The sequence below is a fragment of the Rana temporaria genome, chromosome 3 (genome assembly GCF_905171775.1).
Source record: "Rana temporaria chromosome 3, aRanTem1.1, whole genome shotgun sequence".
In the NCBI taxonomy this organism is placed as follows: Eukaryota; Metazoa; Chordata; class Amphibia; order Anura; family Ranidae; genus Rana; species Rana temporaria.
In genome coordinates, this window is record NC_053491.1 from 59,347,308 (window position 1) to 59,374,392 (window position 27,085).

The 27,085-nt window shown below is 44.4% G+C and overlaps 1 protein-coding gene across 4 annotated transcripts in view; it reads left to right on the forward strand.

The window, feature by feature from the left end:
* The first annotated feature begins 725 nt into the window (after positions 1-725).
* The window catches only part of CEP152 (centrosomal protein 152), a 77,351-nt gene continuing 50,991 nt past the window's right edge, over positions 726-27,085 (forward strand). For 3 of the 4 annotated variants that reach the window (XM_040342648.1, XM_040342649.1, XM_040342650.1), the window contains exons 1-9: positions 726-832; positions 3,725-3,849; positions 6,083-6,192; positions 11,282-11,345; positions 11,458-11,784; positions 14,403-14,568; positions 14,653-14,793; positions 19,782-19,921; positions 22,130-22,330. In XM_040342648.1, the coding sequence (XP_040198582.1) occupies positions 3,760-3,849; positions 6,083-6,192; positions 11,282-11,345; positions 11,458-11,784; positions 14,403-14,568; positions 14,653-14,793; positions 19,782-19,921; positions 22,130-22,330 (1,239 nt within the window). In that variant the 5' untranslated portion in view covers positions 726-832; positions 3,725-3,759. Of the gene's footprint in view, positions 833-3,724; positions 3,850-6,082; positions 6,193-11,281; positions 11,346-11,457; positions 11,785-14,402; positions 14,569-14,652; positions 14,794-18,876; positions 18,974-19,781; positions 19,922-22,129; positions 22,331-27,085 lie in introns of those variants that run through there. The other variant, XM_040342651.1, reaches the window with a different exon arrangement.

Sequence of the window (27,085 nt, forward strand, 5' to 3'; positions counted from 1 at the left end):
GCACGACCGCGCAATTGTCATTCAAAGTGAGACAGCGCAGAAAGCTGAAAATTGGCTTGGGCAGGAAGGTGCGTAAGTGCCTGGTATGGAAGTGGTTAAGGTTACCTACTGATATATGACATTATGATGGTGTCCCCCATATATCTCTATCAGTCTAGGATTGGTAGGATTTAGCGTTACATGTACTCTATGGGGGGGGGGGAGATATTAATAAAAGTGTCCGAGACAAGTTCTATCTGAACTGGTGTTGTTGCCTATAGCAACCTATCAGCTTCAAGCTTTTATTATCTGCATACAGTTTAGAAATTAAAAAGCTGATTGGCTGAGACACATTTTTTTTGTCTCTGTCCCTCTCTATGAACCCCTCACAGTGTCATCTCTCAGGGTGTGATATTCTCTGTGTCCCCCGGGCGGGCACTCTCCCTCTCACTGACCCCCACACTGACAACTCACCCCTACTGACTAATAATAGAGAGCGCGCCTCAGCCAATCAGCGCCGCGCACTGACTTCCCGCTGACCATCCCGCCACTGCCCCGCCCTCTGGCGGAATGAATAGAGGCTGTTGGCTGTACAAACCAACCAAACCTTACTCGCTGTATTCAACCGCTGGGATGGTTTGCTTTCCCCCACCACCTATCAGCTGTAGGTAGGAGGAGTTGTGCAGGCAGTGTTGGTCATTGATTGGGCTATAGCGTTGTCACTCTGATCAGTATCCGACCAATCGCTGAATTGCTTCCCGTTTTGACTGTTAGGAGGGAAGTGGACGATGTGTTGTGTTGGGGGGCCGCAGATCGGCAGCTGATGTCCGGAACAGAGTGTGGGGGGCGAGAGGTGAGTGTGCTGTGCGAGCGATCTCTGCTATTCTAGTATGAGGAGCATTGTGTGTTCATCGTACTTTGTATTGTACATCTGTGTGATCACCTGGGCTGTCTTCATGGTGTCAGTGAGCTTGTAATCCTGGATATACACCATACGATGTGAGTGCATTGTAGACGATTGTACAGTCTGATTGCACAGTGCTGCACTATACAGTCTGGTTGTCGAATCGTACGCTATACAATCTGGTTGTCGAATCGTACGCTATGCAATCTGGTTGTACAATCGTACGCTATGCAATCTGGTTGTAGAATCGTACGCTATGCAATCTGGTTGTCGAATCGTACGCTATGCAATCTGGTTGTACAATCGTACGCTATGCAATCTGGTTGTCGAATCGTACGCTATGCAATCTGGTTGTCGAATCGTACGCTATGCAATCTGGTTGTACAATCGTACGCTATGCAATCTGGTTGTACAATCGTACGCTGTGCAATCTGGTTGTACAATCGTACGCTGTGCAATCTGGTTGTACAATTGTGTGCTATACAATCTGGTTGTAGAATCGTACGCTATACAATCTTCTTTAGCTCTACCACCAACGTTATAGTTCATGAGCCTGTCTGGTTGGATTGTATAGGTCGTGTCCTCATATTATTGGTAGGTCTTGGGCTGGCCATACATTATACAATTTTCCTTTTAGCTTTACTAAAATCATATAATATGAGATCAAACCTAAACCCGTTCATTGTATGCAATCAGACAGGTGCTTGTATTACTCGGGCGCCGATAAATCTCTCGGAGGACACATCTAAACACCCCGTACAATTGCATCTGACCAGGCAGACCCTTCTACTACATAGTGTGTGATGGATCGTACAATCAGATTGCATAGTATGTGGTCAGTCTTGGGACTTGCTTACACCAGATGCAGCGAAAAGTGTTTTCTAAAAGCCGTACAGGAGCCCCTGGGGGGGAAATATGTGTGTTTTTCAGTCGGCATTGTGTACACCGTTGTGGTGCTTCATGTGAATGCTACTTTTTTATTTTTTATTTATTTTTGCTCTAAGGGCCCTTTCACACGAAGCGGATCAGTAATGATCGTAGACGATTGTACAATCTGATTGCACAGTGCTGCAGTAATGATCCGCTCCGTGGGCCAGATTCAGAAAGATCAGCGGATCTTTCTGCTGGCGTAACGTATCTCATTTACGCTACGCCGGCGCAAGTTTATCAGGCAAGTGCTTTATTCACAAAGCACTTGCCTGTAAAGTTGAGCCGGCGTAGCGTAAATCCCCCGGGGGAATTCAAATTCCGCGGGTAGGGGGCGTGTAAAAATTTAAATCAAGCGCGTCCCCGCGCCGAACGAACTGCGCATGCGCCGGCCGCGACAGAATCCCAGTGCGCATGCTCCAAATCGCGTTGCTATTTGTCAATGAAAGCGACGTGAGCGTAACTTGCGCCAAGCTCAATTGTAAATCGACTTATGCAAACGACGTAAAAATTTAAAACTCGGCGCGGGAACGACGGCCATACTTAACATTAGCTACGCCTCATATAGCGGGGGTAACTATACGGCGAAAAAAGCCGAACGTAAACGGCGTAAAAAATGCACCGGCGGAACGTACGTTTCTGAATCGCTGTATCTACCTAATTTGCATATTCCTCGCGGAAGTATATGGAAGCGCCACCTAGCTGTCGGCCTGAAATTGCAGCCGAAGATACAACGGTGTAAGACACTTGCACCTGTCGTATCTTAGGAATATCTATGCGCCTGATTCTCTGAATCAGGCGCATAGATACGACGGCGTATCAGAAGATACGCCGTCGTATCTCATATCTGAATCCGGGCCCCTGTGTCCACAAAAGCTCAGCGGGGATCCTCCGTAAAATGGCAGCTGACAGGGCGGTCTCCGCACACTGTGCAGAGACCGCCCTGTCTTTCCTCCGCTCTCCCCTATGGGGGATCGGATGAAGACGAACCGTGTGTAACGATATTTTTTTTTTTTTCTAACAATTGTGCAGCTCTAACTGACTCCATAAGGCTGCATTCACACCTGAGCGTTGGTCGTTTTTTCCGGCGCGTATTTATTCGTATTTGCACACAGCGTCGTTCGACGTTTTTGTACTTCAACGTTTTTTATTTTAGCCAATAGGAAAAATGATCATCTTTTCATCACTTGTTGCTATGTTGGTAGATTTTTTTTTATCTTCTGCCTGGGTGAAATGTTCTATTGATTAAAGCGACAAAACGCCCGTAGCAAACGCTCGTTGTCGCGCTAGTCGCTTGAATCAAGCGTTTCCATTACTTTCTATGGGAAATGCTCAAAAACGCCCGATTTGCGCGAAAGGGTCCGGAACTTGTTTGCGCTTCAGGCGTTCGGCGTCAGGCGCTTTGGAGTGGAGATGTGAACCATCTCCATAGGGAATAATGTATTTTTTCCCCTCTAGCGTTTTTGAGCGTCGCGCTTCAGGCGACAAAACGCTCAGGTGTGAATGCAGCCGAAGAGTTCCCTTCACTGGAACTAAGGAGCCATCCCCAATCCCTGAAAAAGAAGCCCCCCCCCCCCACCCACCATAATCCCCCCCCCCCCACCAAATGATTTGTACCAGTGGCCAAAGCAAGGTCCAAAAATTGTAACAACCATCATTTTATTCTTCAGGGTCTCTGCTTTCTGAAAAAATATATAATGTTTGGGAAGTTCTAAGTAACATTCTAAATAAAATAAAAAATGCTGATGTTTTCCATGTATGTGAGTGATGTCAGAATTGGCCGACAGGCAAGTGGATAATAATTGTTGGTGTATTTATTATTTTTCTGTACACCTAGATTGATACAATACGGTCCACACACGCTAATTAATCAGTCCAGGTAACGCCTTTTTTTTTTTCCCCCCTCTCTGATAGGTTATTGGCCCTACAAATAGATCGGATCCATCATCATGTCTATAGACTTTGACACGGGAGCGCTGCAGACCCAGCAGAATGACAATGAGGAGTATGACCCGGAGGACTATGCCCGGGAACAGTTGGTGAGAGTTCTGAGCTCATGTAATGAGGATGGGAGAGACACATGGAGTATGTACACCTGGAGTATGTACACCATGTGTCCCCTTCATTGTACACACCTCTCTGAGAACACCCCGGGGACTCGTTTCCTCGCACCATCTGCTGCGTTCTTCTGTCTGAATGGCAATTATTATTTTGTAAGGCGTAGGCTCTGTACAAATTCTGGATTATAATAAAGGGAGGCCGTACAGGCACAATATATCTGCTGCATGTACCGTATTCGTTAACATTTTTTTTTTTTTTTACAAGTGTAGCAAATGGCTGAATACAAAGTTATAATAAATATTTGTAAACCAGTATTTGTATAGCACTGACAGTTTAAAGGGGTTGTAAAGGTACAAAAAATGGCCTGGTCAGGATGGGGGAAAATTCTCCTGGGGCTGAAGTGGTTAAAGGACCATTTAAGTAGCAGATGTGTACGGATTATTTTTGGAGAATAAGCATATGGTTTTTGTGTCACTTTACATATCGTACATTCACATCAGTTCCTGCAATTTTTTTTCCCTAAATAGTTTCCTTTACCTTAGTGCAGTCCTCCTTCACTTACCTCATCCTTCCATTTTGCTTTTAAATGTCCTTATTTTTTCTGAGAAATCCTCACTTCCTGTCTGCAACTCCACACAGTAATGAGAGGCTTTCTTCCTGGTGTGGAGTGTCGTGCTCGCCCCTTCCCTTGGACTCTCTGACACACAGCTCCCTTCTCTATCTGCAACGTAGAGAGCGTCCTGACTCTCCTGTAGTCCAAGGGAGGGGGCGAGCACGACACTCCACACCAGGGAGAAAGCCTTGCATTACTGTGTGGAGTTACAGACAGAAGAACAGGAAGTGAGGATTTCTCAGAAGAAATAAGGACATTTAAAAGCAAAATGGAAGGATGAGGTAAGTGAAGGAGGACTGCACTAAGGTAAAGGAAGCTATTTAGGGGAATAAAATTGCAGGAACTGATGTGAATGTACGATATGTAAAGTGACACGAAAACCATATCCTTATTCTCCAAAAATAATCCGTACACATCTGCTACTTAAATTGTCCCATCCTGACCAGACCATTTTTGTGCCGCTCTAACTGACAATTACGCAGTCGTGCGACGTTGCACCCAAACAAAATTGACGTCCTTTTTTTTCCCCCCCACAAATAGAGCTTTCTTTTGGTGATATTTGATCACCTCTGCAGTTTATTTTTATTTTTTTGCACTATAAACAAAAAAAATAGCGACAATTTTGAAAAAAATATTTTTTTTTTTTTACTTTCTGCTATACATATCCAAAAAAAACAAATTATTCAGTTTAGGCCGATATGTATTCTGCTACAAATTTTTTGTAAAAAATAAAATAAAAAAATAGGTGTATATTGATTGGTTTGCGCAAAAGTTAGCGGGGGGGGGGGGGGGGGGGCGAGGGTTAAAACCACCCGCAATGCACCTCTGTAGAGGCGCATTGCCGTTGGTATAGCTGTGCTGTCCCATTGATTTCAATGGGCGGGAGCGGTATACACACGGCTCCTTTACTGCTCCAAAGATGCGGCTAGCAGGACTTTTTTTCCTGTCCTGCTAGTGCTTCACACTGGAGACACAGCAGCAGCTGTTTAGGGTCGGTTTGCAGGCACTTTTTTTTGGCTCAATAGCGCCTGCAAACCGCTCCAGTGTGAAAGGGGTCTTAAGGTGAGGATAAGTCAGGGTTGTGGTTGGATAATCAATAAACGGAAGCTCTCTGATTTAGGTCCTATCGGTGCTCTCTCCTCCAATCAATGAGCTGCATCTGTTAGTTTTCCTAGCACTGTGTAATGAAGGAAAGCCAGCCATAGATGGTGCGTTTTTTTTTTTTTTGGTTGCAGGGAAAAAAAATCACTTGTGCGTTGTGAATGGCCAGGCAATCTTCAGGGACCTGTGACATGTCCCAGAAGATTGCAGGGAGGGAAAGGTGAACTTCCACTCGGCACCAGGAGAGTACCTGGGTACCTGTGAAAACTATGTGGCATGTCAGGTCAAGTACTTAAAGGAAAAAGTTACATTTTTTGGAGCGCCGCTTTAAGGCGGGTAATTTTGGCAATCTAGTGTGTGTGTGTGTGTGTGTGTGTGTGTGTGTGTTTTATTTTTTATTTTTTTTTGTTCTTTCTGGGATATCGTCTTATTCTAAAATGTTGGTGGCTCGTGAGATTGTTAATTTTGTACTTTTTTATGTTTTTTTCCCTATTCAGTTACAACAGTTATTAACTGGCCTTCCCCATGATATGCTTGATGATGACAGCCTCTGCTCAGCTTCAGAACCCAACTACAGTGATTGTAGTGACCATGAATTATCAGAACAGTAAGGATTTTTTTTAATCCCATACATATTAAGATATGGTAAACAATGCCACAGCCAAAAGAGTTGTAGTTTTGCTTTATTGAAGTTATGTTTTGCATTACTTTTCATTTTAAAGTTTTTGGTGAAGCATTTACAGGCAAATTTTTTACCTGCAAAAAAAATGTGCATTTATTTTTTTAAGAAGTAAACTTATCCTTTGGATCAGTTGTTAGTTGTTACCCTAAAAATAAAAAAATGGATTTGGTCCCTTTAAAGCATGAATAATAGTACAGTGCTTGTGCTGTGTAATTTGGCCCCCTGTATCACCTAAAATACCTGGCTGATCCTGCCTGGTTCTGCCCTCCCCTCTGTAAACTGACCACGTTATCATGGCTGCTGAGCCCTGACACCGTGGCCCGTTTACATGCCTCTGTCATCCAATGTCTCTCCTTGCTCCCAATCCCCCCACCCCCGCCGGTCAGCTGTGTCATTGTAGCTGTTGGATTGGGGAAGACAGTAGCGGGCAGTCACGTGAGCGGCGCTCTAAAATTGGGTATGAAGCGACATGTTTTTTATTAACGTACACATGCTGTAATATAACACAGGAGCTTATAGAAAGGGGGGAAAAAGTGGCTTTACAACCACTTTGTTGGCCATAGATCAAAATTAAGCCGGGTATGTTGAAAATATTTTTTTGATCAGCTGGCTGCCACCGATTGAAGACTTCTTGCTGTCAGAATACAATGTCCCAACAGGGAAGATTCCTCTATTCACCTTGCTTGTGTGGGAGGAGGAATCCATTTGTTCTTTTGTGCACAGCCCATGGGCAGTGTTTAGAGTCCGCATCTAAATGTTTGCCTGTTCATATATGTTGGAAAAGTCCACAGTTTCCATGGGTTGCACTTACCTTTTTGACATAAATGTACCTGTAGGGTTCCAGGGCACTCTGTTATGCAAAAAGCAAGTTCAGTTTGGGAAGTCGGCTTTTTGATCTGTTCTTTTGAACTATTTATATCAGTAGCGCCACCCATCAGATTTAGCAGATATAAGGAGCAGGAGGAAGATTGTAGTAAGACAGAAAACATACAGGGGTAGATTCACATAGAAATACATCGGCGCAGCGTATCGGAGATACACTACGCCGCTGTAACTTACTTTTGGCTGGTTCGAATCCTGGAACAATTTGCGCTGTAAGTTACGGCGGCGTAGTGTATCTCTGGCGGCGGAATTCAAATCGGCGATTAGGGGGCGTTTTTCATTTAAATGAAGCGCGTCCCTGCGCCGAATGAACTGCGCATGCTCCTTTTCTAAATTTCCCGCCGTGCATTGCGCGAAATGACGTTGCAAGGACATCATTTTTTAAACTTAGACGTGACTTGCGTCCATCCCGATTCCTCGGACTTTCGCAAAAAAAAAAAAAATTCAAATTTTGACGCGGGAACGACGGCCATACTTAACATGGCAAATCTAACTATACGCCGCAAAAAAGCAGCTTTAACTATACGCCGGAAAAAGCAGACTACAGATGCCGTAAAAAAATGCGCCGGCCACTCGTACGTTCGTGGATCGTCGAAAATATCGAATTTGCATACCGACGCGGAAAACTACGTGAACGCCACCTAGCGGACGCCGAAGTATTGCATCTTAGATCCGAAGACGTACACCTGTTGGACCTAACCCAGAAACCGTCGTATCTTGTTTTGAGGATTCAAAACAACGATACGACGCGGGAAATTTGAAAGTACGCCGGCTTATCAGTAGATACACCGGCGTACTCGCTCTGTGGATCTGCCCCACAGTCTTTACATTTACAGCAAGCGTATAGACCTGTATGTCGCTCTCATAAAATGCACATCTGTATTAATGATAGACGCCCCTGATCTGATTTTATTGAGCAGGAGATGATCAATCAAATGTTTAGGGATGATTTTTTTTTTTTTTTAACAGGTAAAAGTTTTATTGACTTTCTATCAAAAAAAGTACAATTACAAGGATCCAGGACCGATCAGAGTGATGCGGGGACCAGGGGTGGTGGGGAGGGTGTACGGCAGGGATATGCAATCAGCGGACCTCCAGCTGTTGCAGAACTACAAGTCCCATGAGGCATAGCAAGACTCCTGACAGCCACGAGCACGACACCCAGAGGCATGATGGGACTTGTAGTTTTGCAAGAGCTGGAGGTCCACTAATTGCATATCCCTGGTGTACGGTGTTCACCTTTTCAGAAATGTAAAAGTGAACTTGCACTTTATTGGAGAATGCCAGTCAAAATCCCCCCTCCCCCTTTTTTTTCTTTTTCTTTTTTTTCTTTCTTCATTTTGCAAGAGTTATGCCCCGTACACACGATCGGAAAAAGTCAGATGTGAGCTTTTTATCGGAAATTCCAACCGTGTGCATGCTCCATCTGACTTTTGCTGTCGGAATTTCCGCCAACAATAGATTGAGAGCTGGTTCTCAAATTTTCAGACGGAAAAAAAATCCGATCGTCTGTAGCAATTCCGACGCGCAAAATTCCGTCGCATGCTCGGAAACAACTTGCCGCATGCTTGGAAGCATTGAACTTCATTTTCTCACCTTGTCGTAGTGTTGTACGTCACTGCGTTCTTGACGGTGGAAAGTTCAGAGAACTTTTGTGGGACCGTGTGTATGCAAGCCAAGCTTGAGCGGAATTCCATTGGAAAAACCATCCTAGGTTTTTCCGACGGAAAATCCGATCGTGTGTACGCGGCATTAGAGCCTCTATCAGGTGCCTCCTAATCCAGAAACTCTTCTGGTCAGAGTTGGTTTTATTGTTCCTTGTGTTTTGTCCACTTCTTGGATCATGTTACACCTGTAAATACCTACAGGCTTAGGGCCAGATCCACGTAGATCGGCATAAATTTAAATGGGCGTAGCGTATCGTAGTAACGCTACGCTGCCGCAACTTTGAGAGGCAAGTGCTGTATTCACAAAGCACTTGCCTCTAAAGTTACGGCGGCGTAGCGTAAATCTCCCGGCGTAATCGCGCCTAAATCAAATGAGGAACAGGGGGGCGTGTTTTATGTAAAGTAAGCATGACCCCACGTAAATTACGCTATTTTCGTATGGCGCATGCTCAGTATCACGTCGAATTTTCAAATTAAATTACGCCCGCTCAATGCCTAGACGACCTGAACGTAATTTACGCAAAGCCCTATTCGCGAACGTTTTACGCAAACGACGTACACAACGGAAAATTCAACGCTGGCCCGACGTCCATACTTAACATTGCGTACGCCTCATAGACCCAGGGGTAACATTATGCTGAAAAAAGCCTTACGTAAACGACGTAAAAAAATTCGGCGGACGTACGTTCTGAAAATCAGCGTATCTAGCTAATTTACCTACTCTACGCGGAAATCAACGGAAGAGCCACCTAGCGGCCAGCGTAAATATGCACCTAAGATCCAACGGCGTACTAAGACGTACGTCAGTCGGATCGAGCCCACATTCAGTCGTATCTTTTTCTGTGGATACAAAACAAAGATCCGACGGGGCTTCGTAGAACTTGCGCGGCGTATCAATAGATACGCCGGCGTAAGATCTTTGTGGATCTGGCCCTTAATCTGTAAGGTAGTTATGCCACCCATAGACGACTTGAGTCTCGGCCAGTTCAGCGGGGACTATCTATACGCAGGCTGATGGTACCCATAGTATTATCAATCGACTTTGGTACAACCAGCATGTCAGATTTTCACATGCGATTATTGCCAGCAACTGTAGCCGCTAGCAATAATTGCTGTGTGTTCTCCCGTCAGGGAGAACACAATAGCTCCACACAAGGGATTCATTCATACAGCAATTGTTTATGAGGGAATCAAGCAAATCCATTTTTTTTTTTTTTGCACCTGTAATTGCAGGAAAGAAAATCGCATCAGCTATGACCTGCCTATGATACCATTGGTTACTTCACTTTTCCTTATTAAATAAACCTTATCATGCGTCCATCACCTATAATTGGGTCTAAACCAGTGGTCTCAAAGTACCGGCCCGCGGACCAGTTATAAATGGCCAGCAGGCAGGGCGGAAGTGGGGGGAGCAAAGAGGAAAATTTTTTTTTGTGAGCTGGCGCCATCTGGTGGTGAGCCGTTGGTATTGCAAGTTATTACCACCAGATGTGAGCTGGCGCCATCTGGTGGTGGCCGTTGGTATTACAAGTTAAGCATTACAAGTTAAACAGCAATTCTAATGTCATTTTACACTATTTTCACTGCCATCTTCTTCCCTCTAATTAGAACCCCCAAACATTATATATATTTTTTATCCTAACACCCTAGAGAATAAAATGGCGATCGTTGCAATACTTTCTGTTACGCCGTATTTGCGCAGCGGTCTTACAAGCGCACTTTTTTGGGAAAAAATTACACTTTTTTTAAATTAAAAAATAAGACAACAGTAAAGTCTTATTATCCACATTTTTTTAAATATTATGAAAGATAATGTTACGCAGAGTAAATTCATACCCAACATGTCACGCTTCAAAATTGCGTCCGCTTGTGGAATGCCGACAAACTTTTTTACCCTTTTAAAATCTTCATAGGCGACGTTTAAAAAAATCTACAGGTTGCATGTTTTAAGTTACAGAGGAGCTAGAATTATTGCTCTCGCTCTACAAATCGCGGAGATACCTCACATGTGTGGTTTGAACACTGTTTACATATGCGGGCGCTGCTCGCGTATGTGTTCGCTTCTGCGCGCAAGCTCGTCGGGACGGGGTGCGTTTTCTGGCTCCTAACTTTTTTAGCTGGCTCCTAGATTCCAAGCAAATTTGTCAAACCCTGATTTACACCAGTGCTGGTGGTAATAATTCGCTCGCTGACACCAGTGCTGGGGGTTAATAATGTGTTCGCTGACACCAGTACTGTTGTTTTTGAAGTTTGAAAGTTTGCATGCGGCCGCCCATGGCATATGAAAACTTGTCTTGTGGCCCTCAGGTAATTTGAGTTTGAGACCCCTGGTCTAAACCTTCATAAAAGGTTGTTTTCAATTTATCAGAGCTCTTACCTTTTTATACTTTTGTCATCTTCAATGCATGAATAATAATGTATAATATGGCAGAACTAACTGTTTACATTCTGAATTTCTTTACAAGTAATGAACCCTGGCACCCAGAAACACAATGGGGGGATAATGGAAAAACGTCCGACCGCCAAAATGTAAGTTGTGTTTTTTTTTTTTTTTTTTTTTTTTTTGTGTTTTAGGAAGTTGATCAATGACTTTTGTAATTGAGAGATGACCTTGTTCTGATTGCTCTTCTTTTTTTCTTAGCAATATCCAGGTAAAGCAGTTGCGCCACAGTATATGGAGCAGCAAATGGGACCTCTGAGAAGTGAAGCGGGAGGAGATGAAATGCGCAATGGGTGGGCAGCCCAACATGGTGATGATGAGGAAATCTTTACAGATAAATATAACAATTACAGAAAACCTATAACTGAGGAGTCCAATGTGGGAAGCTTCCATAGTGACGATCATTATGATGGACCTGACCATTCCACAGGTGACCTGTATCATCTTCCCGCGGACTTTCAGCCGTACACCAATGGAGGATATCAGATCACTGAAAACTTTGCAGAGGCCAGTCACAAGCAGAATCAGGTTCGGTCATATTTGGTGTGTGAAATGATTTTATTTTCCTCTGTGGTTACTATAAAAGTTCCGCGCTGTCATGGTGCGATTGGCTGCGTTCTGGTCTAAATGCACGGCTTTCTCAAGCAGTGCAAGAAATATTCAGTAAAGTGGACCATACATGGATCAAAACTCAGCTAGTTCAGCAGGGACCGGACACATTTTCATCCATATATGAACACCCTGGTTGTGCACAAGTCAATCTATTGTTCAACTTGTGTACAACCAGCCTGTTGGGTTTTTCCTGACCAATTTGTGCAGCTGGCTGTAGCTGGCAACACTAATCATTGCGTTCTACCAGCAGGGAAGGCCCCACATCGGCAGGACACAGCACTGCAGGGGGGATCCCCCCCCATCAACCATGTAGTGCAGGAATCTCCAAACTATGGCCCTCCAGCTGTTGCTTCTGAACATCTGGAGGGCCAAAGTTTGGAGACCCCTGATGTAGTGGAAGAAAAAAAAAATTGCATAATCTATGGCCTGCCTAAGCTTTAACTGATGTTTAACTGCTTCGGCCCTGAAGGATTTGGCTGCCCAGTGACCGGGCTATTTTTTGTGGTACGGCACTGTGTCGCTTTAACTGACAATTGCGCGGTTGTGTGACGCTCTACTCAAACAAAATTTACGTCCTTTTTTTTTCTTCTCACAAATAGAATTTCACACAAATTTTGCGCTATAAACAAAAAAAAGAACGCCAATTTTGAAAAAAAAACCAATAGTTTTTTATAGGGCTGTTACTGATTAAAATTTTTGTTCGATTAATCGTTTTTTTTTTTTTGTTTTTTTTTTAATCGACTAATTTCGATTAATTAATGCAAGAATATACACATTTGCCCCCATGCTGTAAGATTATACACATTTGCCCCATGCTGTAATATACACATCTGCCCCTATGTGTACATTACAGTAGCATGGGGGCAGATGTGTACATTACAGTAGCATGGGGGCAGATGTGTACATTACAGTAGCATGGGGGCAGATGTGTACATTACAGTAGCATGGGGGCAGATGTGTACATTACAGTAGCATGGGGGCAGATGTGTACATTACAGTAGCATGGGGGCAGATGTGTACATTACAGTAGCATGGGGGCAAATGTGTATGTAAAGCATGGGGGCAAATGTGTATGTAAAGCATGGGGGCAGATGTGTATGTAAAGCATGGGGGCAGATGTGTATATTCTTGCAGTATGGGGGCAGATGTGTATATTACAGCATCTGCCCCCATGCTTTAATATACACATTTGCCCCCATGCTGCAAGAATATACACATTTGCCCCCATGCTGCAAGAATATACACATTTGCCCCCATGCTGCAAGAATATACACATTTGCCCGGTTCACGCAGATATTTGCCCGGTTGCCCCCATGCTTTACATACACATTTGCCCCCATGCTTTACATACACATTTGCCCCCATGCTTTACATACACATTTGCCCCCATGCTTTACATACACATTTGCCCCCATGCTTTACATACACATTTGCCCCCATGCTTTACATACACATTTGCCCCCATGCTTTAATCTAAAGGATGGTTGTCGTCCTCTCTTACCTACAGACCCGTTCGCAGAGTAGCTGATGGACACGTGCGCAAGGGAAGATAATACAAGCAGGCGGGCGGGTGATGATGACGTCAGCGTGCCGCTACTTGGCTGCCGCCGGGTGGACCAAGATGGCCGCGGCTCCGGAGCTAGGCCGAAGCCGCGGTCTTTCCTATAGGCGAGACCGCGGAGCTCACTCCGCGGATCGTCGATCAAAATTATTTTGGTCGATCAAAGAAATTAACGATTAATCGAACAATTAATGCAGCCCTAGTTTTTTACTTTTTGCTATAGTAAATATCCCACTTTATTTAAAAATATTTTTCGGTAAAAAAAAAATCGCAATAAGCGTACATTGACTGGTTTGCGCAAAAGCTATAGTGTCTACAAACTATGGGAAAGAGGTATTGCATTTTATTTTTTTACTAGTAGTGGCGCTGATCTGCGTTTTTTATTTTATTTATTTATTTATTTATTTTTTTTGCAGCGGACAGGTCTGACACTTTTGACACATTTTTAAGACCATTGACATTTACAGAGCGATCAGTGCTATAAATATGGACTGATTACTATGTAAATGTCACTGGCAGGAAAGTGGTTACACTAGGGGGTGATCTAGGGAGCGATCAAGGGGTCAACTGTGTTCCCTATTGTGTGTTCTAACTGTGGGGGGAAGGGGACTCGCTATAGGAGGTGACAGATCGTGTTTTCTACATTGTAGAAAGACACGATCTGTCCTTCTCTCCTCAGACAGCACAGGGATTTGTGTGTTTACACACAAACCCCCGTGCTCCCACTTGTGCACGCGATCGAGCCCTCTGGTGGCTCTCCTTCGCCCAGGAGAGCCATTCTGCCACAGTATATCTGCGTGAACCAGTTAATATGAATAACAAATACTGTAGTGGCATGTGATTTTTACATATTTATATGTTTGGGTGTTCTAAGTAATTTTCTAGCAAAAAATAAAAATGATTGTAACTTGTAAACAAGTTTAAAAAATAGGCCTGTTCCTTTAGTGGTTAATGTGTTCCTCTATTGCCATAGATGTACACTGCTCCGCAAGGAAACGGCGACCATCCTGAAGACTCGATCCCAGTGCGGTACAACCCATACCAGATAAATGGCGCTCATAAAGATGTAATACCAGATGCAGCAAGAAGACTTGACAATTATGAAGACCTTCAAAAAGAGTTCCTGGATACTGGGGAATGTAAGAGGATTATTTGGTTTTCTCAGGTACAACGTGTAACTTTTATAGTGAATTGATAGTAAAGGTGGTGTTGCTATTTTTTAGGTACTTCTGGTAATATGCAGTTTATACAATTACAAGTCCTTTACAAAGCAAAAGGAAGACAACTTGAAGAATTTGGTGCAAAACTGGACGAAAGTGAACGGCAACTGAGATACCTCAATCATCAGCTTGTGATAGTTAAAGGTGAACTCCTTTCCTCCCTACTCTTCTTCTTATTTATATTATAATATAACTGAACAAGTTTGGTAGTGTAGCTAATGTCGGCCAGAGACGCAGCAATTTTCTTTGTTTGCAGGAAAGAAAATTACTCAATGGCCCAGATTCAGGTACATTTGCGCGATATTTGCGGGGGAGCAGGGCAACGATTTTGCCTGCGCCCCCGCAAATATTTTGCGCTGCCCTCGATTCACGGAGCAGTAGCTCCGTAAATTGCGAGGGCGCGCCGGCAAAATTGCACGGCGTAAGCGCGCGCAATGTAAATGATCCCGCCGGGGGTGGGAATCATTTAAATTAGGCGCGCTCCCGCGCCGAGCGTACAGAGCATGCTCCGTCGGGAAACTTTTCCGACGTGCATTGCGGCAAATGACGTCGCAAGGACGTCATTTGCTTCAAAGTGAACGTGAATGGCGTCCAGCGCCATTCACGAATCACTTACGCAAACGAAGTGAAATTCAAATTTCACGTCGCGGGAGCGGTGGCTATACTTTAGCATTGGCTGCCCCTACTATTAGAAGGGGCAGCCTTGCGCTAAAGTTGCCGTATGGAAACTCCGTACCTGGCTTGCGCAGGGCCCGCGCAAGTTTGTGAATCAGTGGTAGTATGCAATTTGCATACTACACGCTGATCACAATGGGAGCGGCCCACGCAAGAATGCAGCCTAAAATCTGCGTGGCATAAGAGCCTTATGCCGCGCAGATTTTAGGCTGCAGTCGGTGTAACGAGGTTCCTGAATCGGGAGCACTCGTTACACCGGAGCAAGTAAGCAATTGCGCCGTGTAACCTATGGTTACACGGGCGCAATTGCTTCTTGAATCTGGGCCAATGTCCCTATCAACAGTCAGTGTTGATGGGTGAATCTGTCCCGTGGAGCTATTGTGTTCTTCCGGCCGGGGGAGCTGTCCTCGCTAGAACACAGGGCCAGATTCACATAGAATCTGGCTGCGCTGCGGCGGCGTAACGTATCCCATTTACGTTACACCGCCGCAAGTTTACAGCGTAAGTGCCTGATTCACAAAGCACTTGCCTGTAAACTTGCGGCGGCGTAGCGTAAATCCGCCCGGCGCAAGCCCGCCTAATTTAAATGGGGCGGGCACCATTTAAATTAGGTGCGTTCCCGCGCCGAACGTACTGCGCATGCTCCGTCCGTAAACTTACCCAACGTGCATTGCGCTAAATGACGTCGCAAGGACGTCATTGGTTTCGACGTTAACGTAAATGGCGTCCAGCGCCATTCACGGACGACTTACGCAAACGACGTGAATTTTCAAATTTCGACGCGGGAACGACGGCCATACTCAACACTGGCTAGACCACCTAGAGGGCAGCCTTAGTTTTACGCCGCGTATCTCGACGGAAACGACGTAAATTTAGAGCGAAGGGCAAAGCGTACGTTCGTGAATCGGCGTAACTAGTCATTTGCATATTCTACGCCGACCGCAATGGAATCGCCACCTAGCGGCCGGCCTAGAATTGCAGCCAAAGATCCGACGGTGTAAGTCAATTACACCTGTCGAATCTTTGTGAGAACTATGCGTAACCTGATTCTATGAATCAGGCGCATAGTTACGACGGGCGGATCTCAGAGATACGACGGCGTATCAGGAGATACGCCGTCGTATCTCTTTTGTGAATCTGGCCCACAATGATTAGTGGTTATAACAGCCACTAGCAATAATCGTGTGTAAAATCCAACAGGCTGGTTGTATCGATCGATCGATCAACTTGGGTACATTCAGCCTGCCCTGTATATGGTTGGAATCTCGGCCAGTTTAGCAGGAACTCAAACAGTCTATGGCCAGCTTTAGTGTGCATGGTGAATGGACCATAGAGAGGAGGGAGAGGATAGATTGTTTTTTTTTTTTATGAAAGGCAAATCCACTTTGCACTACAAGTGCACTTGGAGGTGCAGTCGCTGTAGATCCGAGGGGGACATGCAAGGAAAATTAAAAAAACACATTTTAGGTTGCCCATGATTGGATAATAAAATCAGCAGAGCTTCCCCTCATTTCAGATCTACTCCTCAGATTTACAGTGACCACACTTTCAGGTGCACTTGTAGTGCAAAGTGGATTTGCCTTTCGTAAATAACCCCCATTGTCACCCAAACAAAATGTATTGAACGTTTTTCCACAGCACTGACAAGCACTTTGAGAGTTTTCGTGAATCCTGTAATGACTGTCCCTGTCATCCATATATGGTGTGTGATGTGGGACACAGTGACAGTGCGCCGATCCCGGTACATCGCACAGTTTACTTTTTGCTTTGCAGAACTTTTTTGACACGAGTGTCGTCTCAATACAGTTCTATTCACTGCAGTGGTGGTGGTTTGTGTGGCAATCTTTTGCAGTGAAAAAAAAACAAAAGTTTCTGTGTGTGTGTGTGTGTGTGTGTGTGTGTTTTTTTTAACACACAACAGCAAAGCTGTGATGTGAATTGACATGATTGGAAGCAAGGCATTTTGCCTTGTCTATGTATTGGGGCTGTGCTGGAAATGACGCTCGGTGTACTGTGGCTCCATTGTATCTGGTGTGAACAAGCTCGAAGGCCTCGTACATACAATCAGACTTTCTGCGGCCAAAGCCTATGTTTTTTTTTTTTTTTTTATCGAAGGGCGTTGGCCGTAAACTTGTCTTGCATACAAACGGCAAAGAATTGTTGGCCAACAAACACAAAACGACATGTTTTTCAGCTCTTTAGCGCCACCCTTTGGGCAACTTCTGCTAATGTTGTGTTATGGTGGGCATTGCTTCCGAGCATGAACTTGTGCACACATCGGATAATCTGACAACACACAATTGTTGGCGAGCAATTTTAAAGCATGCTATCCCACATTTGTCCGCCGAAAATCTGACAACAATTGTCCAATGGAGCGTACAAACAGTCAGATTTTCCGACAACAGCCTGTCATCACACAATTCCCTTCGGATAATCCGATCGTGTCTATGAGGCTTTAGAGTTGGACTACAACATGTCCTTCTTGGCAGTCTCATGACAGGCTATTTAGTATGTTCCTGTAAATTGTTACTTGCCCAGATAAGAACATAGTAAATGACCTTTGCCAATCAGAAAACTGCACATTTGTGGTCACAAGGATCTGTAGTATACCTTGCATATGAAACTCTGAAGTCCACAGTGTGAGTTTACAGACCTGTGGGATTTATTTATTTAACAATATATTTTTATTAGATTAAATCAATTGCAAAGCCCATTAAGTACCACTTACCTGCAAAGGAAGCCCGCTGGTGGCCGCATCCATCTTTGCCCCTTTTTCCTTCTGGGGTCTCGAACTCTAGCTCTGTTACTGGCCAGAGCCGCGTGACGTCTTTCATGTGCATGGGAGCCGTTAGTCACAGCACTTGGTAGTTTAGAACTGGCTTAGAGGGCCATTTCCTTTCACAGCGCATGTATATATGGTAAATATCTCCTAAACATTACAGGTTTAGGAGATATTTACAGTACAGAGGTAAACCTTATTATAGGCTTACCTTTTAAGTACAAGGGGTGTAACTAGGTTTACAACCACTTTAATGCTCGATTCACATCTATGCATGTTGCTTTTGAGCCTTTCCACAGTGCTTTTTGCTGTGCTTTCTGCTTTTGTGTCGCATGTCCGAATTGGATAGATTGATGGCACTGCAGCTATTGGCTCCCTCTGCTGTCAATCAAATCCAATGGCACTGGGGGCGGGGCCGAGTCTGGTCTGCGTCAATGGACGCAGCAGCAGGACATGGGAGACCGCCCGCACGAGTGCCCAGAGGGAGAGCGCTTCTTTAAAGGGGCACTTGAGAGAAGGCGCCACTGAGGGACCTCAGAAGAGGAGGATCCGGGCCACTCTCTGCAAACCCAACTGCACAAAGGAGGTAAGTATAACATGTGTTTTTTAAGAAAAAAACTAACGAACCTTTACTTATCCTTTTAATTGTTTTAGTTGTTTTTGATACACCATAATTGTCCTGTGAAAGTAGCTTCTCTTTGACTGGTATTCTAGTCCATATAATTTTTTATTTTTATTTATACATATGCTGCATGGACCACACTGACTGAGTTGGCATATTTCTTTTAGTTTTACCTCTTAGCAAGAAAAACTGACAGGGATTCTAATTCTTCTCCACTGCATCCACCCCACTGGATATCATGTCATGAGGTAAAATACTGCATGTTTTCATGAGGTAAATACCTCACACTTAAAACATTCATGCCTTATTTTAGCAGCGTTTTAATTGTAAACTTTTGAAAAACGCTGTGAGCTATTTTACCTCAGATTTTAAAGCGGAAAATTGCTCTTTGTGAATTTTGCCCCTTGTAAGGAGGGAGCAGGGCCGAGCCGTTCAGGAGCGAGCCTTCATGTCTTCCCTCATAGAAAGCAGCTTGCTATGGGGGCAGACACACAGGAGGAGTAAAGAGCAATGGCGGGGAACCCGAGTAGAGGAGGTTCAGGGCCGCTATGTGTAATACTATTGCACAGAACAGGTAAGTATAGCATGTTTGTTATTTTAATAAAAAATATATATACTTTACTCCCAGTGCTCTGACACTGGACTTTCAGATCTCCTATTTAACAGCAGCTGAGTCTACTGCCCACCCCTAATCTCCTCTTGCCCAATCATAGAATGCTTTATATTCTGAACCCATTCACAAAATGCAAAGTCTTCTGTGAATGAAGTGGGGAGAGGAGGGTCAGGCAGTCGCACATCAGCCTAATCTCTCCTGTCAGAGTGCTGAGAGTACAGCGAAAGCTCTTTTTGTGTTAGAACTGTCAATTTGCAAATTTAAAGAGAGAAATCCATACACCTTGTTGGACTTGACCTATTGTAGCCCAGCACGTTTTAAATGGCGAAATATTTCCTGTAGTTTTCATTTTTTTGTAAATCTATAGTACATTCCAAAATGGAACAACACTTCTTACTATGTAACGTATGCTCATATGTTGTTTTAACACATTGTACATACAGATGAGAAGGAAGGATTGGCCATCAGCCTTCAGGAGTCCCAGACATTGCTTCAGAATTCCAGAGAAATGGAGCTTCAGCTGAGGGGACAGATGGCTGCCCTGCAGAACAACGTGGATGGATTAACCTCTAATGATGAACAGGTAGTGCTCAGTATATCATTTCTAAGCACTGTGTATCGAGCTTAAAGTGGAGTGCCACCAATAAATATAACATTACATCAGTAGTTTTAAAAAAAAATGTCATTAGTCCTTTAAGAATTTTTTTTTTTTTTTTTAGATGCCTTCAAAGTGTTGTTGCTAGGCAGAATAGTTAATCTTCCCACTTCCTGCACCTAGGTGCTTAAGCTTCACCGCACAGACTCCTGGGAATGTAGTGGGTATAACTTTCCAGGAGTCTGTGCACTCCCCAGTCTCGAAGAATCATGTGACTTGGACAGTACAGGTGCTGAAACCTGATCTGAAAACTATTACATTGCTTGTGCAGCACTGAGCATGTGCGAGATCTGCAAGGCTGAAATCCAGGAAGTCATACAGTCTGGCTTCATGATGCCCACACTTAAGATGGCCCCAGTCAATTTCTATTTTATAAAGTGTCTAAATGCTGTAACAACCTAACAAAACGGACCTTAGTTTACAGACTAACTTTACTAGAATACATTAAGCTTGTGTATTACAGGGGTATTTATATTTAAAAAGTGAAATTGTGGCCGGAACTCCGCTTTAAAGCAAAACTTTTTTTTTTATATTTTGGATGGAGCAAAGGAGGGTTATAACTAGGGTTGTGCTGATACTAAGCATTTGCACGAGTATCGGTACTCGTGCAAATGCGCCGATACTTGAAACCAATACCTTTAGGTTCGGATCCCCCCCCCCCCCAACAGATGGAATGTATACAAAAGAATGCAGGCAGTCATTAGTTGTTAAGGAGCGGGTCTGTCCTTAACAACCAATGATGTTTCAGCTGTCAGTGGGGATTTCCCTTCCCCCGCAGTAACCCGAACCGGCTTCACCCCTCCCCTTAGCTCCAGTTTTTTTTTTTTGTGTCCTCCCGCGATGTGCTTCTCCTCATCGGGCTCCTCTGCAGGTGGCTGCAGGGTGACAGATCTGCCTGCCTGGTGAGCAGTGTGTCAGGCTTTGCTGCTGCAGAACTTCTTGGCGGGGGAGAGCAGGTCAGGTCTGGTCTGCTGGGTGGTGTAGTGCAGTGTGTGGGTTCCCAAATACCCCCCCGTTCCCCTCCCCCCTCCCCCTCCTACCCTAGACAATAACGCCCCCTCCACGCCACTTCACCAAAAAAAGTTGGTTGTAAAAATAGGTATCGTTAATCGGTATTGGCGAGTACTTGAGGAAAAGTATCGGTACTCAATTTTAAAAAACTGGTATGGGTGCAACCCTAGTTATAACACCTCTCAGATTTTTATTTGCCATCTCTGTCCCATTGTTCAGATTTCCCTTCACTTCCTGTCCCATAACCAAACGGTTATGAAAGGAAATCCCTGCAATTATTTAAGGGAATTCCTTGGGGACCCCCAGGCAGGGCCGGCCTTTGCGCTGTGCGGGTTGTGCGCCCGCACAGGGCGCCATGGACAACAGGGGCGCCGTGCGGCCGTCACAGCTCGCAGTCAGTTTACCCTGAATGATGTGTTGAAAGTGTCACTGCTCAGCAGGCAGCCAGCAGGGCACCCCGGCGCTGCAGGGGGGGGGGGGCGCCGTAGCGCCCAAAGTGTCTGAAACACACTCACACAGGTCGGGTCCCCTTGGCCCTCCCTTCCTCCCTCCTTCCTCTCTCCTCCTCCTCCTCCTCTCCCCTGCTACTGTCCTGGGTAGCGGTCAGTGTGTATTGTGTAGTGGTCTGTGGGTAGTGTATTGTGTAGCGGTCAGTGTGTATTGTGTAGCAGTCAGTGTGTATTGTGTAGTGGTCTGTAGGTAGTTTATTGTGTAGTGGTCTGGGGGGGGTGGGGCGCGCCACAGGATTAGCTCGCACAGGGCGCCTGAACACCTAAGGCCGGCCCTGCCCCCAGGTCACCAGAACTAGTGTCCATTTTGGAAGATTTCTCCCCCATTACGTTTCTGGGGACAATGTAAAGCGCTGCGCAAACTGTTGGCGCTATATAAATCCTGTATAATAATAATAATAATAATAACCCAATTTTTGGGATTTTCTTTTACTTTCAATGATAAACAAGATAAATCTCCAAACTGGGGCACAGACAGCAATAAAACCTGACACGTGTTCTAATCCCTCTCCACTATATCCAAAACGAACAAAAAGTGTTTTGCCTTTTTAGTTCTACTTTAATGTCATGTTCTCTTGTCTTCAGTGCTCTAAGATGTTCTGTTGTCTTTACATAGTTGAGGAAGGAATTAAAGGTTGCCAAGCTTGCAATGGAGAGCATGCAGCAGCAAGTTATGGACCTGCGGCGCTCTGACTCAATAAACAGAGCACGGGAACAGCATGAGATGGTTGTGTCAACGCTTAAAAGGAAGCACGAGGAACAAATTCTTATGTTGCAACAGAGACTGGATGAGATTAATGCAGCTTTCCAAGAACAGGTATGTTATTCTACAGTTAATGTGTTTGTTCCCCCAACAACATATTCCTGATATGTACTTGTATAAAAAAAAGTCTTCTGTTTTGCTTGTATTGCTTCCTTTTGTGTGAAATCTTTGGTGTTCATGTCGGTCACTCTGCTTTCCTATTATAAACTGACCACACTAAGCAGGAGAACACACCGTGATGAGTTCTCTAGCTGTGCTGGGAACTCGGCCTGCTCTCCTCCAATGATCAGACTTGTTCTGACAACCCCTGCACAGCCATTTACTGTCATTTTAAAGCAACTGAACACTTATAAAATGACTAATAAAACTGGGCCAAAATTATCAGGTATGATTTAGGGTTCACAGAGCACTGAGGGGTATAAAAAAGAGCAGACAGCAGGGAAGCTTGCTTTGCAGCTCCAATGCAGTCTATGCAGACTAACACATCTTCTAGATGCCACATAATGTAAAGATTCTGTATAATTCAAAACTAGTGTTAGCGCTCCAAACTGACTGACTGTGCCTACGCTGAAATGGTGTCATCAGTCTGCTGCAGGCATTAGAGAATTTCAATAAAAAGACCCCAATTTATACTGGCTTTGAGGCCCCTTTCACACTGGGGCGGTGGGTGCGTCGGCGGTAAAGCACCGCTATTTTTATCAGCGCTTTACTGTCAGTTTCGTCGTGCTATTTGGCCACTAGCGAGGCGATTTTACCCCACCGCTAGTGGCCGAGAGAGGGTTAAAATCACTGCAAAGCACCTCTACACCTCTACTGCCCAGGGGCCCCAGCTGCATGGGGGGCCTCTGCACTTTCCCCAAAGCAGCTGGTCCTTGAGCCCACGCTGCCCCAAAATGGGGGCCCCATGGTGGCACTGAGAGTGATAGATACACAGGGGAGGCAGTCTGCCTCCTACCTACTTGATGTCTGTTTACCTGCACTGTCATCGTTGTAGGGGCCCCAGAGCATTTCTTTGCCCAGGGGCCCATGATGCTATTAAGATGGCCCTGGCCATGAGCAAAAAAACAACAAAACAATTTGCGTTAAATACAGAGTTTGGAGTTTCACGACATTTGTAAATCTCAATATGAATATCCGTTTAAGGTACTTGTGTGCTGAAATGGAAACTCTGGGATTGGCATAGCTGTGTAAAATATAACCATAGCCATTATATTACAAGATGCGTTATGACTTAATATTGATCCTAAAGACATTTGCAAACACTTTTGTTTTTTGCACTAGTGGGCACCTTTGAATGTCTTTCTTTTTATGCTGGCTTTAGCACTGAAGGGGTAAATGCTGAAGGTCTGGGCGCTAGTCATTTGCTGGGTGGAATGTCATGCCTGCACACTTGGTGCTCTCTCTCCTACTATTCAGTGTAAATGAGCCATATTAAACTCAGATCTTCGCTCAATTTCTAATGCCTGCCTACAGTGGTCACCTCTGGCTTGTAGACCCTCGTTGGCTATCAGTTGCCTGGGTTTATGAGTACCTGAGCATGCCTGAGCTATTTGCATCATGCTACATATCTGTATTTATACATGTAAGGGTGGTCCGATTGAAATGGGTGACCCCCAGCTCATGCCCTTCTTCTGATTCTGGGAATGTTTTCTCTGTACCTTCTGAAGGCACTGATTGTTGCAATCTGGAATCCTGCTAAATTTTTTATGGTCAGTGGGTGAGGCCGATCTTGCCCAATTCCTGCACTGTCCCCTGCAGAGTCAATGTTTAATCTTAGAAAAGGCTGTGCCACAAGTCTCAGTGAGCATCTCTGATTAAGACTCTATGTCCCCACAGTCTCTTTCTAGTGAGATTCTGTGTTTCCAGTCTCCCCGGCCTTGAGATCCCTCCACTGGCTGCCCGTACAGGATCGGGTGACATTCAAGACACTCTGCCTCACCCACAAATGTATACAGGGGAACGCTCCCCAATACTTAAGCGAGAAAATAAAACCCTACGTCACCAAGCGCGTTCTCCGGTCAACTGACCAAAACCTTCTCCAAATTCCTAAATCCCGCTACAAATCGAAGGGAGAACGTAGATTTTCGGTCCAAGGACCACGGCTCTGGAATGCTCTACCCTCTACAATCCACTTGGAGGAAAACCATCAGGCCTTTAGGAAAAAACTAAAGACCCACCTCTTCTGAAGGACCGGCACGACTCTGGACAGGAAGCGCCTTGAGGCGATTTAGTTTGCATTTGTTGCGCTATACAAGTTACTCACTCACTCACTCACTTGCAAGAGACCATTTCAGCCGTTCTTGAAATAGTATGTACCACTCTGCATCTGAAGGACCAGTCTGCTGTTTTCAAGTCTTGGGTCTTTCAAAGCTGCTACAACAGCAAAATCCTTAGGGCTCTTTCACACGGAGCGGATCCGTATTGATCCGCCCCGTGTGTGTCCGTCGGCTCAGCAGGGATCATCCGTAAATCCCCGCTGAGCTGTTGGCGGACACACTGTGCAGAGACCGCCCTGTCTTTCCTCCGCTCTCCCCTATGGGGAATCGGATGAATACGGACCGCGTGTATGAAAAATACGGCTTTTGAAGCGATTGTATGATAATCTGATCGCTGGTACACGGCTTTCGTCCAAAATTATCCGAACGTACAAACACGAACATTTTCTCGTACGATACCAGATCGATTGATTTTCATTTAATCAGTACAGTATTCGTCCGAAAATACAATACATTACATCACTTCAGAATCTGTCGTATGAGAATTTTCATACTTTAGTAACCTCTTCATTTTCGATATGGAGACTAGCATGCAAAACAAAACAGATGATCATTTGTCCAATAATCTCATCATGTGTATTAGGCTTTAGGGTCTTCCTACTTGGACTGACTGGCCTTCTTTTTTAAAGCGGTTCACCCTAAAAACATGTATTTAACATTCTATTCAGCATAATTCCAACATTTACACTATGCCGTGTGTTTTTTTTTTTTTTTTTTTGCTGTACATACCGTCTTATTGTTTTCCACCCGGCTTACGGGTTCTCACTCCCGCGGGAGTAGGCGTTCCTATGCAGAGGCTAGATGATTGACACCTTGTGAAAAACTTCCCCCTGGCGCATAAGGCGCGCCAAACTGCTAGTCGGCTCTATTCGGCGCCTGCCGTGTAGAGCTGACTGCGCAGGCGCCGTATAGAGCCGGCTACTTTCGGAAAACTGGTAATGCGCCTTATGCGCCGGGGGGAAGTTTTTCACAAGGTGTCAATCATCTAGCCTCTGCATAGGAACGCCTACTCCCGCGGGAGTGAGAACCCGGAAGCCGGGTGGAAAAAAACAATAAGACGGTATGTACAGCAAAAAAAAAAAATGGCATAGTACTGTAAATGTAGGAATTATGCTGAATGGAATGTTAAATACATGTTTTTAGGGTGAACCTCCGCTTTAAAGACATTCTTGCTTGATTCATTGCCTGGTACTAGTTAGGAGCATGATCATTTTCCTGGTTGACAATGTCAAGATGTAAGTTTATTTTTCCTAAACCTTGGTGTTGGGCATCAGGTTTATTCTGTCCATGATCATGTTGGCAGGCGGGGGGGGGGATTTGGCCTCATCTTACATCAGATGTTTTGGTCTTTTGAGATGCCTCTTGAGCTGCAAGCAATCCCCAGTTTTTTCATTGGGTCAGTTGGTAGTTGTTGTTTGCCCAGCCCCTCAGTTGGGCTGATTTTGGATATCGGAAACCTATATGCGATTCTGTGTTCCTCAATGGAAGAGAAAGAAGAAAATAGATTTGTATGCTTGCCGTTAAAGAGTCTTGGAGTCTTACCGCTTTTACGATCGTGCTCCTGGTACCGCATGCTATAAATTGAGGCATGCTGTGTAAACGATGGGTTATCCTGGGCAGGCCTCCAGGTACTTTTGTTTACCAGTGCCCAAGCCCCTTGTAGTTTTCAGTATAAACTGACCGTATGCGACATCTTGTGTCCCTCACTGGACTCCCTAAATTAAAATCCTTTTTTTTTTTTTTTGGAAGTATAAAATTCCTATTATTCAGATCTGAAGCCATTTGGTGTGGAGATGCATTAATAAGGGCCATTTTCATTATAAAAACAAATTATTTTGCCAGAACTTTGATTTATGATGAAGTTCCCACTGATTACACTCAGAATAAACATTCTAAAATATTGAAGCGAAGAAAAGTTGGACAACCTGTGGATGAACATGCTGGATTACAATCTGCAGATGCGCGGGACCGTTTGTACTGTTCATCCAAGTAATACAGAATGCTGCTATTTACGCATGATATCATACCATGTGAGGGGGACCAAGCTTTTGGTTAGGATTTTAAAGCTCTCAAAAGGACTGTTTATCCAAATTTCCATGGAAAGAAATTTGTTATATCTTGGCAAGAATCTTTCTAGAACATTATCGGCTCTTGCATGACCATTTTACAAGCTTCTGAAAAGGTTTTAGGACCTTTTTTAGAGATTTTCTGTTTTGATCTTTTATCTTTTTTGTCATGTTTCAAATCCCATTTAGAATTGCAGTCTACATTAAAAAATACATTTATTAGTTGACATTTTTTATATGGCCAAAGAAGATTATCCATTTGGAATGTTAAAAAAAGTAAATGTACACATTTTTTCAAAATAAAGTAACAAGCAATGCTCTTAAAAACATGGCTTATCTAAACAATATAATTTCATGTTAAAGTAGTGGAATTTGACTTTTATCTAACCTTCACGGGCGGTGAATCACTCAATTGAAAGGCGTGCACCTGGAAGATTCACCTTCATTGAATGTTTTTGTTTGGTGAA